Source organism: Schistocerca serialis, chromosome 3 (genome assembly GCF_023864345.2).
Source record: "Schistocerca serialis cubense isolate TAMUIC-IGC-003099 chromosome 3, iqSchSeri2.2, whole genome shotgun sequence".
Taxonomy (NCBI): domain Eukaryota; kingdom Metazoa; phylum Arthropoda; class Insecta; order Orthoptera; family Acrididae; genus Schistocerca; species Schistocerca serialis.
The window spans coordinates 1,010,050,846-1,010,068,727 of NC_064640.1; the positions used below are offsets into that span (position 1 = coordinate 1,010,050,846).

The 17,882-nt window shown below is 40.2% G+C and overlaps 1 protein-coding gene across 1 annotated transcript in view; it reads left to right on the top strand.

The window, feature by feature from the left end:
* The window catches only part of LOC126471467 (2-hydroxyacyl-CoA lyase 2-like), a 101,978-nt gene that overhangs the window by 56,073 nt on the left and 28,023 nt on the right, over positions 1-17,882 (top strand). The window contains exons 6-7 of the mRNA XM_050099664.1: positions 9,469-9,569; positions 15,910-16,238. Of these exons, the coding sequence (XP_049955621.1) occupies positions 9,469-9,569; positions 15,910-16,238 (430 nt within the window). The remainder of the gene's footprint in view (positions 1-9,468; positions 9,570-15,909; positions 16,239-17,882) is intronic.

Here is a 17,882-nt window from a genome sequence, read left to right on the forward strand (position 1 = left end):
CCCAAAAATCCTTGGAATTCTCACAGGTTTTGCAGCTTAGTAAGGTTAGTAATAGTCACTAGGTGATGCTGCATAGGGCAAATACCATCCTTTGAAAGAAGATCCCCCACATATTCTGCTTCTGCCTGAAAGAACTTTGATTTCCACATGTTTCACTTAAGGTCTGCCTCTCGCAGTTTAGTGAAAAGAGTCTGAAGGTTGTCACGATGTTCCTGCCATGAGTAGACTGTGGTGACAGTGTTATCCAGATAGTTTGCACAACAGGGGATGTTGCATATTAACAGTTCAAAGAGTCGCTGAAAAATTGAAAAATAATGGGGGTACTCGTAATGCCAAAAGGCAAGTGCGTGTAACAGTATTACCCAAACGGGGTGTCGGTAACCATAATCGGTTGGGGAGTGGAATCCAGATGAAGCTATAGATATGCCTTATGCCTCTGCCAAATAACTCGTTGAAAAACATTCACCAACCACCAGTTTTGCGAGGATTTCATCAGTCCATGGAATCAGGTAAGAATCCACTACAGAGTGAGCATTAATGGTGGATTTGAAATTTCCACACAAATGAAACACCTCTGAAATTTAGCAAATGACAGCCAATGGTATTGCCCATTAGCTAGAGGTGACTGGTTCTATGGTATCCAGATGCTGCAACCTATGAAGTTACTTAGTGACTGCCGATCTCAGAGTGAAGGGGAGAGGCTGGGCATGACAAAATTTAGACATGGCTGTCAGTTTGAGGGTGATGTGTACCTCTAAATCCTTTTCCACCCCCAAACCTGTCGAAAACAGGACCAAACTCATGGCGTGAGGTATCCAGTTCCTGGAACAGAATACAGACAGAAGCAATATGCACTGCATCTTGAATTGCAACCCAAAGACCATGAATATATTGAGACCAAAAATGTTCTCCAACATTGCACTGTCTGCTGCCAAAAAACATGATCACCCTCATGATAAATTGATACTTGACATTGATCATGAACTCCACTTGAACAGGAATGGGCTGGTTTCCATAACCAACCAAACAGTGATTAGTGGAGGAGAGAGCTGGTCAGCTCAGACAATGATATCTTTCCAAGTTCACGAGGGACACAGAGGACCCTGTATCATCCTGAAAATGGAACGATTGTTGCTGAATCAACAGTGTAATGTAAATCGTGCTTGGGATGTTGAGCCATGGACTGGTGTAACAATATGCACTTCTGTGAACTCCACAAAGGAACATCCGATTGCAAACCGAATGAATTAGAGGAACAGATTGAGGGCATCAAGGAATGCTGCCAATTTTGTGCCAGTGAGCACACTGATGCAACATCCATGACATCCTCAAACTGTTCCAATGCAGCTTGTAATACTTTGAAAGCATTAGCAATAACCAAAATCTCCTCAACCACTGGGTCTTCTAAACGCAATGCCTCCTGACTGACCTGTCTGTCCGAGACAGAATAAATGACGACATTGCAAGTCAGGGAATCAGTCTAGGAGTGTTGGTAGTGAGTACACACAAATTTACACTTTCCGCTTAGCCCATGGAGGTTGGCTACCCATGCCTGATAGTTCTGCTGGCTTCTTTTGCCTTTTGTGGAACTCCAAATGGGAAACCACCATGTGGGTTTGCTTAAGATAATGAGCACTAAGCAAGTCACGTGTTTCAGAAAATGATAATGCTGATGGGTCTTTCACTGGGGCAAGTTTTCAAAGCAAGTGAAATGTTTCAGCTGCAATTCATGACAAGAGAAACAGTTTTTTCTACACTGGAGCCTCTACCTGAAATGCTGCTGCAGAAATTGCATGTGTGTGTCCCAATCTTCCTTTGCTTCTTGGAATGGTGAAAAGCTGGGGTTTGAGCACGTTGGTGGCAGTGGATGGGAGGGGAGGAGGGGGGGGGGAGGAGGAGGGCTGGTGCTCCTAGTGAATTTGTAAATAATTGGAAAAACAAGTCTAAGTGCTGCTGTTGCTGCTCAATCTGTTGCTGTTGCTGTTGTTGATGTAGCAACTGAACCACCACTTGATCCCTTTCACTCATGAAAGATGTGCAGAATGAACTACCTTGTCACTGAAACTGCTGTATCTACACTTTTTATTGGCAGTCACTACATAGACAAAAATTACATTATCTGGTAACTGCATGCAGAATAATGAAAATATTAGAGAAACATTAACACAACTATTAACTGTTGAAATGCAGAGTCCTATCACTGCTATGACTCTGTGACAAGCTTCTGCTAGTCATGTTTTCATGCTACTTAGTTGCAGAGAAAGGACACCAGTTGTTCATGTGCTGTTTGTTTAGCTGGTTGTGGCTGTGTCCAATGGGGCTACTGCCCTGCGACCACACTTGCTCTGTCATACCAGGATTGCTGGCAGCCAATGCAGTGGGATCCTGTAGCCCTGTTCCCAGTTGATGTATTCAGGCTGCTTTAGGATTTCAATTGTCTGTCTTATTTTGTGTGTGCACATCCATGGCTGTCTTGCAAGCATTCATACTTCCTGAAACTCGATAGCCTGCTCTTAATTGTGATAGTGCCTATCACCAAAAGTTGTGGTAACACCAATAATTTATGGATTACCCAAAATCCACAAGAAAAGCAGTTCCCTCAAGCCTATCTTTAATGGGACTGGCTCATCAATCAAAATCCAGTGAACATCTTTGTGGAAAATTAAGACTCCTCGGACGCACAGCATCATGTGTGGATTTGACTCACTTTGTTCGACTTACACAGGGATAGAACATACAGCACACCAATACAATTGTCAACTGTGATATAAAGTCTCTCTTCATCATTGTACCAATAGAAGAGACTATTAGCATCATTCAGGAATGAATATTACCAGGTATTCCCAAGAGGGAACAACAAAGAGTGGAAGACCGAGAACAAAGTGCTTGGATTAAGAAGAATGCAGACTTTCGCCCCTACTGTTCAATCTATACATCGAAGAAGCAATGGCAGGTGAAAAGATATCAGCGATAAGATTTGCTGATGACATTGCAATGAAACTGGAGAAGAATTTCAGGATCTTTTGACAGTGTGGCATATGATAGAGTCCAATAAAGTGAACAATACAACAGGGATCTTTCGTTTCAGCTGCTGAACGTGATTGAGTCACCTCATCCGAGCTTCAAAGAGTTCACAGTTCCGTGGCACACAAAAATTATCAGGTTAGAGCAGACTGTTCCATTGCTGCCCCGTGGGATGAGGGTACCCCCAGGTGCCCCTCAGCTCACCTACAAGTAGGCAAAAATAGTGCAGGCTACACACCATGTGACCCTATGTTCATGCATTCTGCACATGTGTAAGCAACTTTGCTACTCCTGCCAGTGGGCTTTTGGCTGGGATATTAGGGCTGGATGCAAAAACCAAGAGGGAACAACAAAGAGTGGAAGACCAAGAACAAAGTGCTTGGATTAAGAAGAATGCAGACGTTCGCCCCTACTGTTCAATCTATACATCGAGGAAGCAATGGCAGGTGAAAAGATATCAGTGATAAGATTTGATGATGACATTGCAGTGAAACTGGAGAAGAATTTCAGGATCTTTTGAATGGAATGAACAATTTAATGAGTACAGAATATGGATTGAGAGTAAATCAAAGAAAGATGAAAGTAACAAGAAGTAGTAGAAATGCGAACAGTGAGAAACTAAGCATCAGAATTGGTAATCAAGAAGTAGATAAAATTACAGAATTCTGCTAGCTAGGCAGCAAAAGACGGAGCAAGGAGAACATAAAAGGCATACTACCACTAGTATAAAAATTGGTCTTAATTTGAGGAAGAAGTCTTTGAGAATGAGAATGTACCTTTGGGGTACAGCATTGTATGGTAGTGAGTCATGGACTGGGGGGGAATCTGGAGTAGAAGAGAATCGTTTGAGATGTACAGAAGAATGTTGAAATTAGGTGGACTGACAAGGTAAGAAATGAGGTGATTCTACACAGAATTGGCGAGGAAAGGGATATATGGAAAACACTGACAAGAAGAATGGACAGGATGATAGGACATTTGTTATGACATCGGGGAATAACTTCCATGGTACTAGAGGGAGCTGTAGAGGGTAAAAACTGTAGAGGAGGACAGAGATTGGGTTACATCCAGCAAATAATTGAGGACATAGGTTGCAAGTGGCCCTCTGAGATGAAATGGTTGACAGAAGAGAGGAATTCTTGGTGAGCCACATCAAACCAGTCATAAGACTAATGACTCAAAATTAAAAAAAAAAAAAAAATTCCAGCCGGTTGCCTTCTTGCCCATTCCTCAGCTGTTTGTTCGTGACTGCCCTTCTGAGCCCATGGGTGCCAGGCTGCCCACAGCCGGGCACTCGATCTGGAACTGCCTAGGTTAGAGCATCAAGTTGTAAGCTAGTTAGGCCTCTAATATACTGCTCTCAATACACCACATTTTAGTTTATTGTATTTTATTTTTTCAGTAGACAGCAATCCTCAGCTTTGGTACAGCCTCATATATTTAGTGACGATGAGATGAGAGTGGCTCACATCTTAAAACAACTGTAGAGACAGAAAATTATGTATAACATTGGTTGGCATTGGACACCTAGCATTTAAGTGTTCAATGTCAGCTGACCACTTTGTTTTCCATTCTTTTAATTTTTGTTAAATATGAAATTATAGTTGAATGCAGAATACAGTGGTCAAATCTGTGATTGATGTATGTACTGAGTGATATCCATAGTTTCTCACTACTGGATATGGATGAATTCAGTTGATATTCTTGTTTAGTTCCCATTTGCTGTTGCTACTGTTTAAAAATCAAATTTGGAAACCATAGTAAAAGATTATTAAATGTGCTGAGAGTGAATATGTTGTCATAGGAAAGTGTTCAATATACAGTGCGATGATTTTTGGTATGTAATTCCTTATGTTTGTCCTTCATTTCAGGGATATGTAAAATTATAGTTAGTGTACCATGGCTTTGCTGGCCATTCATACAGTATTGAAAGGGAAAGTACAAATTTGCTCAAAATTATACTTTCCTCCTTTATAACACAGTTGTAAGTGTTCTTCAAAACCAGTTACTTACAAATATTGGGTTGGACTATAGTCATCAATAACACAGGGTGATTTTTTTCTATCGTGTACAATCTCTAGCGATTGATCGATGAGAGGATATGGAACAAAAAAGGTCTAATGAACTTATGTCTGGAAATGCATGGTTTCCATGCTATGGAGCATTTATTCAATCATACATTGTTACAGAGATTGTGGTCTAATACAAGCTGTACCATGCAGCCACAGTTGCAGTATGTGTTGAAAATGGTTTCCATGTGCCTCAATGCATGTGTGTACAGTAGCACATTGTATCTCACATGTTCACATCAGCCAGGCTGCCTCTGAACAGTGTCAAAAGCAGCTTTAATATGCTGCTCCAGAGTCTCCACATGTGGAATAGGCTCTGCATACATGATACTTTTGATATGGCCCCATAACCAGAAATCACACGTGTTGAGATCCGATGAATGAGCAGGCCATGCAACTGGACCCCTCATCTGATCCACTGGCCAGGGAAGAAAAAGTTTGAAGCACATTTTTATCTGGAAAGGAAGTTCCTTGAAAGTTCCTCGATAGAGAGTGGAAATGGTGAAAATCTGAAGTATAGTGTTTTTTGGCAGTCTAGCAGAATGCAGTGGATGTTTTCATGTAGCAGCATCACTTCATGCAGTCTTCTAGGTTGTTGTTTTTGGACTGCGTCTGCAAGACATCTAAGTTGTTGACAATAAATGTCAGCAGTGATGGTTACACCTCAGAGAAGCAATTCATAGTACACCACACCACTTCTGTTCCACCAGAAGCATAAGATTGTCTTTTGTGGATGCACACAGGTCTTTCGGCTCAACCATTCCTTTCTATTCCTTATGTTAGCATAAAGACACCATTTCTTGTCACCAATAACTATACAGCATGAGAATAGTCAGTACTGTACCCAAGCCAATTGATGATGAGCAAGCAGACGAGCACATGAGGCCACTCACTGATTTTTGTGTTTTTGACTTAGAGTATGTGGTACACAGACACCTGATTTTTGGACGTTCCTCATTGCACAATGGTGGAATGATCACAGTTCATCAAATATGCCAGTTTTAGAGGACACTGATGTGGACTAATTTGTTTAAACAATCTTCATGAAACCCCAAAGGTCTTCCTGAATTTGGAAAATCAGTAATGTCAAAATGATCCTCCTTAAAATGAGGAAACCATGCCGTGCTCTGTCCAACGGCTGTATCCACATACAAGGCATAAATGTTTCTGGCTGCCTCAGCTGCTGTCACCTCTCTATTGAACTCAAACAGAAGAATATGTTGGAAATATCTGATTTGTCCACTTGGTAGTCCATTTTCTAGCATCCACACCTCTGCTCTCTATCCAGATGACAAAATGGCAATGTGTAAACTCAAATAGCAACTGTGAACTACAAATAAAAAATGACAATCAATAAATAAACCCATAGCAACTGGAATGCCCACATGCAAAACAAAAACACTTTGAACTTATGCACCACTCTGACTCTGGTGGTTTATGTAAATCTATTGCCCATTATTAAATGTAGCTGTCTGCTATGTTTTATCCAGAGAAAATGAAAAATAAATCCTGCCTTTTCTACTCTAACTTTCTCCCTTCACCTGCTGTTGAGTGATGATTTACTCAGACAATGGTAGTTATTTAACATTAATTGTTTTTTAAATCTTAATCTTTCTTTTTATGTAGCTGGCGATATATAATGTAAGTTCTTATTGGAAGGGAATTACTAAAATTTGAGTTCCAGTTATTGGCAGAAATTTTATAAGAACATAAACAGTCACGCCAATTACCCAGGTCCTTCGAGCTTACACATTATTAGGTCTGAACGACCTTGCTAAAGAATTACATATAATTTTCTAAAGGAATGACTACACAGCCTAACACTTCAAGTGGGTATTGTGAGGAAAATCAATAGGACCAGTGGAATAGATCAAGACCAACAAATAAAAAAATCAAGGCCCTCTTGTTTAGTTTATGCTCAACTAGTCTCTGTAAAAATACCTGATAGCTAATGTATGGAATTTCAATGACACACTTAACTGAATTTCAGCCTTGACTGCGTGAAGTGTAATCTTGAAATAGATAGGACAAGACCAGTACAATGATGCAAGTACTAAACTTTTGAGTCAACCTGATTAAGATGTATCTGTAAAATAATGATTTTAGAAAGCTTAATGACCATTGATAGTGATTTCAGTTTAATCAATACTTGTTTGGAACACAGTTTATTAAGATCTCACCAGCCAGCTCAACTGTCAGAGCAAAGAGCCTGTGGGGATATATGGGTCACAGAATGCCAGCAAAGGCACCAGAAAACAAGTGCACTTCCAGGGGATTAACAGGTGCCAACAGTCAAGCTCTGACATAAACAGCGGCATGTTACGTAAAGTATCTCACAGATTTGAAGTAGTCTAAGAGATTACCACTTTTTAGGCCATCAATCACCCCACATGACAAATATGAGTACAAAGGTTTTTTTTTTAATGGATGGTTTCGGGGCGGGGGGATCTTGACCTTGAGTGGACAACTTAAAATATACATTCTATCAGTCATACCAGAAAAACCTCAGAAATTGACACCTTAATTCTTGAAAGTAGTTCATATTAACCACAAGTACTGTAAGTAATTTATTGTTTATTTATTTTGTGGTAGTTGTAATATTGGGACTGTACCTATCATAGTTCTGGAGAGTGTGAATTGAATTTTGTGATATCATTGGTACCTTTGACATATTCCATATTCAGCCAATAAGTAAACATTTTTATGTTGCCTGTGAGGTAAACCTATAAGATCATCAACATTCCATTACTGAGAGTGTAGTGACTGATTTGGTGTTATGAAATACGGAATTATTGTTATCTAATCAGTAATGGTCCAACTTTTTCAGTCATTTTCTGAGGAGAGGGTTAGTAACAGAGTTTATGATTGACAAATTTGCAACTGATAAGCTCTGTCTGTTTGGAAATTTTGCATTAGTCAGTGTTTTAAAATGCCATGAGAAACTGACAAGAAAAATTAATCAAAGTTGTTGCTTTTTGACCAGTTTTATTTTTACATAAAAAATAATGACGTGAAAGAAAAGAGAATATGGTTTGTGCGAATGTTTGCTATGAAGAACAGATGGTGCAGACCTCCTATTCAATTGTATATGCTGAATATCTTTGACTGAAAATTAGGTGACACTTCAATGAGTGCACATTCGACATCTTAGAATTGCGTAACATCTGTGACTTTGCAGAAAGTGTGAAATTAAGATTATTGCTTTTGGAAAAATTAAATATAATCATTTTACAAGTTTTGCGTATTATCATTCCTTCTTTTTTTTTTTTTCGTATGAAATGTATTATGGTGTGAGACCTGGAAAATTTGTAAGAAACCAGCTTATAATGTATCATCAGAAGGAAGAATAGTTAAGGTAACTGAATGCGTTTGGGTAAAGAACATTTGTCATTGGAAGAGCATACTATAAATACTGATGAAGGTAATTGACAAAGTGCTAGAAACAAAAATCATAAGTTGGGTTTGAGCCATTGGACCTCTGTACACAGTTGTATTTATGGAGTAAGGGATATATGTGTATCTTTTTGTGATGCAAATGAAAAAGTCATAAATTTGTGTCTTCTGTAGTATCAAAAAATTGGTTCCACATGTTCCATAAAGTTTGGAACAGTGCAAAACTATTGAAGAAATGAAGAGAAATTGCTGAGACAGTGAGCATCTTGCTGCTCCCAAGGAAAAAATGGATCATGAAGTGTGAAAAGTTCCATGAAGTGTTCCAAGATCAAACATTGCTGTGTGAGATTACTTCATCTGAGATATTTATGAACATTGTGGAAGGTGTCAAATCTTTATATGTATTCTGTTATTGATGACCAAGACTCTTTTTATTGCTTTTTTGAGTAGGGTATGTTGCAAAACCTCTGTTCCATTCATTTTGCAGTGGTGCTTTATAAATTTGCAGTGGACATGTGATATTACTTAACTGGAATTTAGTGGGGCTAGATTGAGTTGTATATTATTATAGGTAACCCTGATGTAATTATTCCTATTTTAGGCTTCCCCACGCCTGAAATGAAGAACTTGGGTTATATATCCGAATTTTTTTGCATTGAATTAGTGTTTTAAGAGGAATGTAGTTTGTAAATTTCTATTAAATTGATGAACAACATTTAAAGTTTTGAAAATAAGACTAAACTATTTTGTCTTTTGTTGAGGTGCTGTGGCTTGGAAACACTCTTCCTTTTGTCTGAAATCTTTTATTAAAGGCCTTCTTATTGTACACAAGCAGAGTTAACACTTGCTGTCTTAAATTGTCTTATGCCTTAATGCTGTGTGGTTATAAGATTTGGGACTGCCCTGGTTGCTTGTGCAGGGTCATGAATGCACTTTGTTGGCATGTCTTGTTTGTTACTAATTTTCAGTTTCCTTTTTTTAGGTATCTAAGTAATTACTTGGACAACATATTTGCTGGTGCGTGGGAACCTCGTGAAGTTACACCACTAAAACTAAACATTCCTCTTCCACAAGATTCTGAGAGTATGTTGTTGTTTCTGTTGTTAATTTCATTTTTCCTCTTTACTAAACATTTGTGTATCCAGATTTTTTTTTTGTTAAAATTCCTAATAGAAGCTGATCAGGAATTATGCTTTTATGTCTTTTTTTCCATTTTTCTGCTGTTGCTTGGAAATTATGTATTTGATATATCTCTGTATAAAAGTTTTGTGATTTCTTCTGTTTGGTGTGTGTGTGTGTGTGTGTGTGTGTGTGTGTGTGTGTGTGTGTGTGTGTGTGTGTGTCAGGATGGAAATTTCACAGCAATGGAAAAATGATTTATAATTTACGTTTTTGGTATCAGAATTATTTACAACAATGAAGGACAGATTTTTGCTGGCATTAATGTGTCGTACTACTATCAACATGCTAGTCTACACTGTTACGGTCTCTCCAAATTTTATGCTGATTACATCAAAATGTTGCCTCCAGCCTCCAGCATCTATTTGGGGCTTTTGAATCAAATGTGGAAACTTACGTTTTTTCCTCACCATATAGATGAGTTTAGATTCAGCTGCTGTACTTGATTACACATGGAAAACTGTGAGGTAGTTTATTTGATCCCATAGACTGATACTCAATGTTCATAGTTGTCTCCTTATAACAAAATTGGTTTTGTTTCCAGTAATGGTCAAATTGCAATCTGTTAAAATGAACTTACTGTAATTTAATTATGTTACTGTGCTGTTTCAAGATAAATCATTATCTTCAGTTTATATAATGATTTGTAGTCTTTCTGGTAATTTATACTTTTGTCATCTGAGTACTGTACTTATCTACAGTTCTTGGGCATGGTAAAATGCAAATTTCTGAACTCTGATGTCATCTAGTGCTTCAAAGTTTTTCTTTCAACACTAGCTTTGTTTCATTATGCTACTGTGTGTGTCTAACTTTCCTATCTTCGTGAGTGTCTAACTTCCAAGCCTTCATAAACGCTCCATCTTCATAACTGTTTGACATCAGCTGTATACAGCTGCAAATGCTATTTATTCATATTCAAAATTTTGTATGCTTTTTGCTATAAGACTACTGTGAAGACTCTGTACATAATATTTGATTTAGCTGTATTGAGTGAATCAAAAGTTGCACAGTGCACCCTGTTATGTCAAAATCCATGCAGGAATTGGGAAACATGAATATTCCAGTAAGGTATGTATGAGATGGTCTGTCTTTTACAGTATGTACCAAACTTGGGTGCCATCTTGAAATTAGCCATTTTTTTTTTAATGGGAAAGGGGTTGTGTCATATATCAGATAACATCAGCATTTCCTGACAAGTTCCTTCCAGCAAACAGGTTGAAAGTAGCAGTTGTGGTTCAAAAGTTACAATACATTTTGGTTGGAATTACAGGCTGGACTGTTCTCCATAAAGGACAGTCATTTGATGTGTTCAGAATGGCGTCCCTCTCAGTCAACATACATTTTAAGGTGCTCAGTTCAATCATCATGCTCTCACAGAAATATTTCTGCAGAAATTCTGGCACATGCTTCTTCAATGCAGTGCTCATGATGGTGTCTGTTTCTTATTTTCTCTGGACATGCGAGTTACTTTAAATGACTCCAAAGATAAAAGTCAAGTGGTGTGCAATCATTGATCTTGGTGGCAATTCCACATAACCATGACAGCCAATCCAATGACCAGGAAAATAACCATCAAACTACTGATCAACAACTTCTCTGTAGTGTGATGGAGCTCCATCTTGTTGAAAGTAAGAGAGATAGCTGCCATCTTCATTCAGAACTAAGGGACACACCACTTCTTGCAGCATTTCCAGGTAGTATTGCACATTTAGGTTCTGGTCATTGAAAATGGGTTCAATTACATGGGTGCCCCCTATTCCCCACTACTTTATAACCTTTACATCATCATCTACCTTGAAAGGTTCCATACAGTGTAGAGTCTGATCACTCCAGTATCTGTGGTTGTCGTGGTTGACTTCACCATTGACAAAAAAGTTTGCCTCAACACTGAACAAAATACCTTGTGCAAAAGAGAGATCTTGTTGAACTTGCCTAGGGCCCACGTGCAAAACTGCATATGTCTATCTGGGTCAACCTCTGCTAGATGCTGGAATAGCTGAATCTTGAATGGATGCCATTGATCAGCATGAAGATTCGCATGATCAGTATTCGGCTGATTCCACATTTTACTGACAAACGTCATGTGTTGTGGTGTGGGCTCTTCACAAAGGACGCCAAAACAATTGTTGAAGTTGTCTCATCACTGGCACTTGTTGGACGAGCCACAGTTCTAGTTTCTCAGAATTTGGAAATTAAGTACCTGACAGTGTTATGTGAAACTGGAGGTCTTTCTGGGTGCTGGTTGTTAAAATCTGCTGCTCTGACATGGAAACTCCATTCTCCAGACATCAGTTCTCTCCTCCTTGGTCAAAGCATTCTTCAGTTACCTGCAACAGAAAAAAGTATTGTAACTATTGAACCATAACTTCTACTTTAAATCTGTTTAAGGAGTGAACTTGTCAGAAAATGGACTTAGATGCAAGATGACCACTTTCAAGATGGCACCCATGTTCAGTACTTACAATAAAAGATAGACCACCTCATCCATACCTTATTGGAATATTCAGGTTTTCCCATTTGTGCATGGTTTTTGACGTAACAGGGTGTACTATGATTTTTGACTCATCCCGTTCAGTTACAAATCCAAAGGACTGCAATTCCTGAGATCCTAATTTATTTATTGTCCTTTTATTATGTAGAAATTTTCTTGGTTTGTGGCCAGGATAAACCGAAATTTTACTCAATTTCTAGCTTGTCCAAAGTTTGGGTACCGAGTAACTATGGACATATCTACTGACATCAAACGAGTAAACAAAGGGCACAAGCTATAGAGCTCCAGTCCATCCTCATTTTTCTGAAATAGTCCTTATTTTTAACCAGTTGTTGTGGTATCTTCAAAATATCTTCAGGGACAGTAAACTGTCACTGATATTCATCTTATACAGTGTGCCTTAAAAGAATCTAATCACCCGACCTTGTAGGAAGCATTCTTTCAGAACACTGGACAAATTTGCCTGATGTTACTTCAATTAGCTAGTGAATTCAAGGAATGTTAGCTTAGACTTCATTCTCTTGGACAATAGAGCTGTAAAAAGCCTCCTAACTCCCATAGGAATGGAGATACGGGCGAAAAACAATTATAAAGCCCCTGTCCTACACGACGGGCGTGTTGTGTTGTTGTACTATTGACCTGCTTTATCAACCTGTTTTGTAGTGAGTGCATGTCTAGATGAGTGTGACTGGTGGAAGGTTGAGATGACTAGAAGAGGGGATAGACAGAGAGAGGGGGCAAAGGAGGGGGAATGGGTGGAGAAGGGGGGCAGGAGGGGATGGTCAGAGAGGTGGCAGTAGGGAATGGGCAGAGAGTGGGCAGGAGGGGATGGACAGAGAGGGGGAGAGGAGGAAATGGATAGAGAGAGGAGGAGGCAGAGGAGGAGGATAGGGAGAGGGGTGGCGGAGATTGATAGAGAGAGCAGGAGGAGGAGGTGGGTAGGGAGAGGGGCAGGAGGAAATGGATAGGGAGAGGAAGAGATCAACAGAGAGAGAGGGAGGAAGAGGGGATGGACAGAGAGAGAGGGAGGAAGGAGGGATGCAGGAGGTTAGTGGAAGGTGCACAGTAGTAGAACACAGGTGGAAGAGGGAGGAGAAGCATGTGGACAGAGGTAGGAGGAGGAAGATATGGTTGGAGAGAGGAGGTGGAGAAGATGGACAAAGAGAGCAGTGGAGGAGATGGAGAGAAAGAGATAGTGGGGAGGAGATGTTGGATGGATGGAGGTGGGTGGATGAAGTGGAAAGAGAGACAGAGGTGGAAGATGTGGACACAGAGAGAGGGGAGGAGGTCATGCATACAGTATATGTGTTGAACACATACAGAAGCAGAGACAGGAGGAAGATATAATTGGAGGGGATGGAAAAGAGAGGGTGGAGGAGGAGATAGAGAGACAGGGAGAGTGGGGATAAGGAGATGGACAGGTAGAGGTGGGAGGATGAGGTGCATAGAGACACAGAGGGAGGAAAAGATGGACGGGGAGAGGGGGGAGGAGGAGATGTGTGCAGTATATGTTCCAGATGCATATGTGAGCGAAGCTGTAGGCAAAAGGCTAGTACTTATTGTATAACAATGATGTGATAGATTGACATAAGTATAATAGTTACCACATTACCTCAAATACCAAGCCTACTGAACAAAACCACTCAACGTACAGTATTTTAAGCAGATTATATAGGATAAAATGTTTTGTTTCAAAAATAGTTCTTTCTGATAAAATCTTCTCACGTTGCCAGCCGAATAAATGCGTTGTTCTCCAGCGCCTCAGCAAGTTTCTTACTTGCCATCTTCAGGCGAAGTGTCAGGTTCACGTCTTGTCTGAATCTTTACAGTCGTTGGACCACGGGCTTCTCTGCATCCTCGGCACCGGTTGGGCCAATCAGGCGCGAGCGGAATCTGTGCGGCAGCACGTGGTGGGAGGGAGCTGTGGGCGACAGGTCCTGGCGTCTCGTCTCAGTGTGGCCTGTTTATTTCATCTGCCGCCACTGACCTGCCTCCATTGGTGCGCTCTCGTCTTATTCTTGATATTGTTGTGTTCCACGCGATGCTGAGTTGGAAGCCACTATCCCAATTGACCAGGTTATCACTGGCCCGTATCTCTACTACCTCTTTAATAGTAGAGTCCCAGAAACCTTTCACTCTACACAGTCTCTTGGTTTCTTCAATCTGAAACGTGTGTTCTTCACTGAGGCTGTGCTCTGCTACTGTGGATTTTTCTTTTTGTCCAAGGCGGACGCTTCTCAAATGCTCAGAGATGCGTTGTGTTATGCAACGCTGCATCTGTCCAATTTATTGTTTTCCACATTCACAGGAAATGCTATAGACACCTGGTGTTCTTAGACCCAAGTGGTCCTTCATTGAGCCCAGCATGTTTTTGATTTTTGCTGGAAGATGGAAGATGGATTTTATCTTGTTCTTCTCCACTTTACTGCCAACCTTGGCCATGAGTGGCACTGCATATGGGAGGAACACCATACCTTTGTTGTTCTCTTCTTCCTGAAGAGCCTCCTTCTTCTTCTTGCTCATCTTGAGAGCATGTCTAATCTGCATTTCGGTGTATCCATTCTTTGGAAGGTTTGCTTCAGGTGCTGAATCTCAGTAAGTAAACTGTCCTTGTCGCATATATCATGAGCTCTGTGGCAAGGGTAGTGAGCACGGATTTCCATTGTGCTGGGTGATGGCAGGTGTTGGCGTTGAGGTACAGATCAATGTGTGTTTTCTTTCGGTAGACAGAGTATTCCAGTGTACCATCCGTTTTCTTCTTTATTAGGATATCAAGGAAGGGTAGGCACCCATTTTCTTCCAATTCCATTGTGAACTTGACGTTCACATGTATGCTGTTCAGCCCACAGCCAAGATTGACAGGATATTGGAGAAGAACAAGATAAAATCCAACTTCTATCCTCCAGCAAAAATCAAAAATATGCTGGGCTCAATGAAGGACATCTTGGGGTCTAAGAACACCGGGTGTCTATAGCATTTCCTGTGAATGTGGGAAACAATACATTGGACACACGCAGCATTGCATAACACAACGCATCTGTCAACATGTGAGAAGCAATCGCCTCGGACAAAAACAAAAATCTGTGGTAGCAGAGCACAGCCCCAGTGAAGGACATACATTTCTGTTTGAAGAAACCAAGAGACTGTGTAGAGCGAAAGGTTTCTAGGACTCTATTATTAAAGAGGCAGTGAAGATACGGGTCAGTGATAATGTGGTTAGTTGAGATAGTGGCTTCCAACTCAGCATCACATGGAACATAACATTATCTAGAATAAGACGAGAGCACACCGATGGAGGCAGGTCAGTGGCGGCAGGTGGAATAAACAGGCCGCACTGAGACGAGACGCCATGACCAGTCACCCGTGGCCCCTCTCCTCCCCCCCCCCCCTCCCCACACATACACACCACCACGCTCCGCCATGCATATTCCGCTCATGCCTGATTGGCCCAACCAGTGCCGAGGTTGCACAGAAGCCCGTGGTCCAGCGGCTATAAAGATTCGGACAAGATGTGAACCCGACACTTCACCTGAAGATGGCAAGTAAGAAACTTACTGAAATGTTGCTGGAGAACAACGCATTGACTCGGCTGTCAACCCGAGAAGATTTTATCATCGAGATTCGCCGAGAAAGCCTGCATTCTCATAAATAGTTCCTTTTGTTATCATAATTGTTGTGGAAAATAGTTTTAAGGGAACATTTCGTGAATTGTAAATTTTGCTAAAATTATTTTTTTTCTTCTGCAAAAATCAGTTCAGAAAGCAGTTGAGCTGCTGTCTTGTTCCCGAAAACCATTGCTGGTACTTGGCAGCCAGGTGACGTTGCCACCAGTATCTGCTGAATCAGTTCGCAAAGCTGTTGAGAGGCTGGGAGTGCCATGCTTCCTTGGTGGAATGGCACGAGGCCTACTTGGCAAAGAAAGCCCACTACAGCTCCGTCATAATCGTTCAGGAGCACTTCGCAGGGCTGACCTCATTCTTCTTGTGGGCACAGTCTGTGATTTTCGTTTGAAGTACGGTCGAGCACTGCCTCGCACAGCTAAAATCATTGCTGTCAACAGGAGCCGTGAACAACTTTATAAGGTACACTTAAATGGTGACTACATTATATGTGTCACTAGTACTTACTATGAATGCATTTTCTTATACAATATTGGTTGTTTTCCTAATTTCTCCACTAACTGACTCAAAGTAATCCTTTACTAAAAAGGTTATTACTACAGTTACCATTTGCCACTAACATTGGTTATTATGATACTGAAAATTAATTGTAACATTACATAAGGTCATTTATATGTCTGCTTATTGTTCTAGCAATACTGAATTCCCAAGGCCAGCAGTATGTTTAAACAACCCACCATACATTATCTGAATTACTGCTAGAGACTTCCCAGCAGTAGTCCTCTGCTTCTTTCAGCTAATAATCATTCATGTACTACCACCAGCATAACACTCTGTCCTTCTTGTTTGACTACCTTTTTTCTCAGAATATTATATACTAGTAATTGTCTTAATTACTTGATTGTTGTAGCCTAACTGAAATGATGGAACCACTGAGAAGTTAACATTCCCACTCACTAATGTTCATATAACTTCATAAAATAAATTTCTGTGACAGTCTTTTTCTGCTTCTTCTATTCACAAGTGACATTAACTTCTGTCTCCAGAAAGAGCTCAGTTGTCCTCAGGTTCTCCATCTTGATCAATTTTTCTTCCAATGTACACAGAGAAACCTGTTCGCATGACCTCAATCACAATCACTCAAATGTATGGTATAACTATTTCACCTTCAGCAACCAAATTTGAAAACACTGGGAAAGGCATAGAGGATGCCAAAAGATACACTATTAAGGCCGCTCCCCTAGTTGTCCTGTTGTCAAGTCTTCCAGGTGTGGATTTATAAGAGCATGCTGGAAAGTAATGCCTCCAAATGTTGTATGTAAAACTCTTGAAGCTTTTTAAATAAAACAAACATTATTTACCTTCTACATCTGTATCCTTCATGTCTTCATATTTATATCTCAGTGTATTCACCCTGGCAATGAATGCATTTCTCCCAGTAAGAGACTAGTTTTTTGATACCGTCACTGTAGAATATTTAACATTGTTGATGGAGCCACAGTCTCACCTCTGCTTGCACCACTTTGTCATTATCAAAGTGAAGTCCTTGAAGGTGTTTTTTATGTGTAGGAAATTTATGAAAATTGGATGGGTTTAGTCAGGACTGTATGATGGTAGATCCACAACAGTGAACCCAAGGTGTCACATTGTTGCAGATGTCGCAGCACTCGTATGTGGATTGGCAATGTCATGCTGAAGGAGAGGGTGCTCCATGCATAGATGAACTCTTTGGATTTGAATCTTGATTACAGCATTCTGTTTCTTATGCACTGACATAGTTACATTACACACTGTCATGTTACTTACTACCATTTGGAGCCCTCTAGTGGCAGAGAGCTGTAAATATGTAGACATGAAGAACAAAGACGTAAACTGTTAATAATGTTTGTTTTAAATAAAACACTTGAAGAGTTTTCACATAAAAACTTTGTACCGTAGACATTACTTTTCATTCAGTTCTGGTGCTAATAAATCAGTATTACTGATGAACATCTCACTTAGTGCCAATGACAGATGAGGATGTATAGAAACTGCAACTGTGTAAATAGTGACATGTAATTGTGGTGTATCATACTTCTTAAACAAACATTCCATACCGGGTGACAA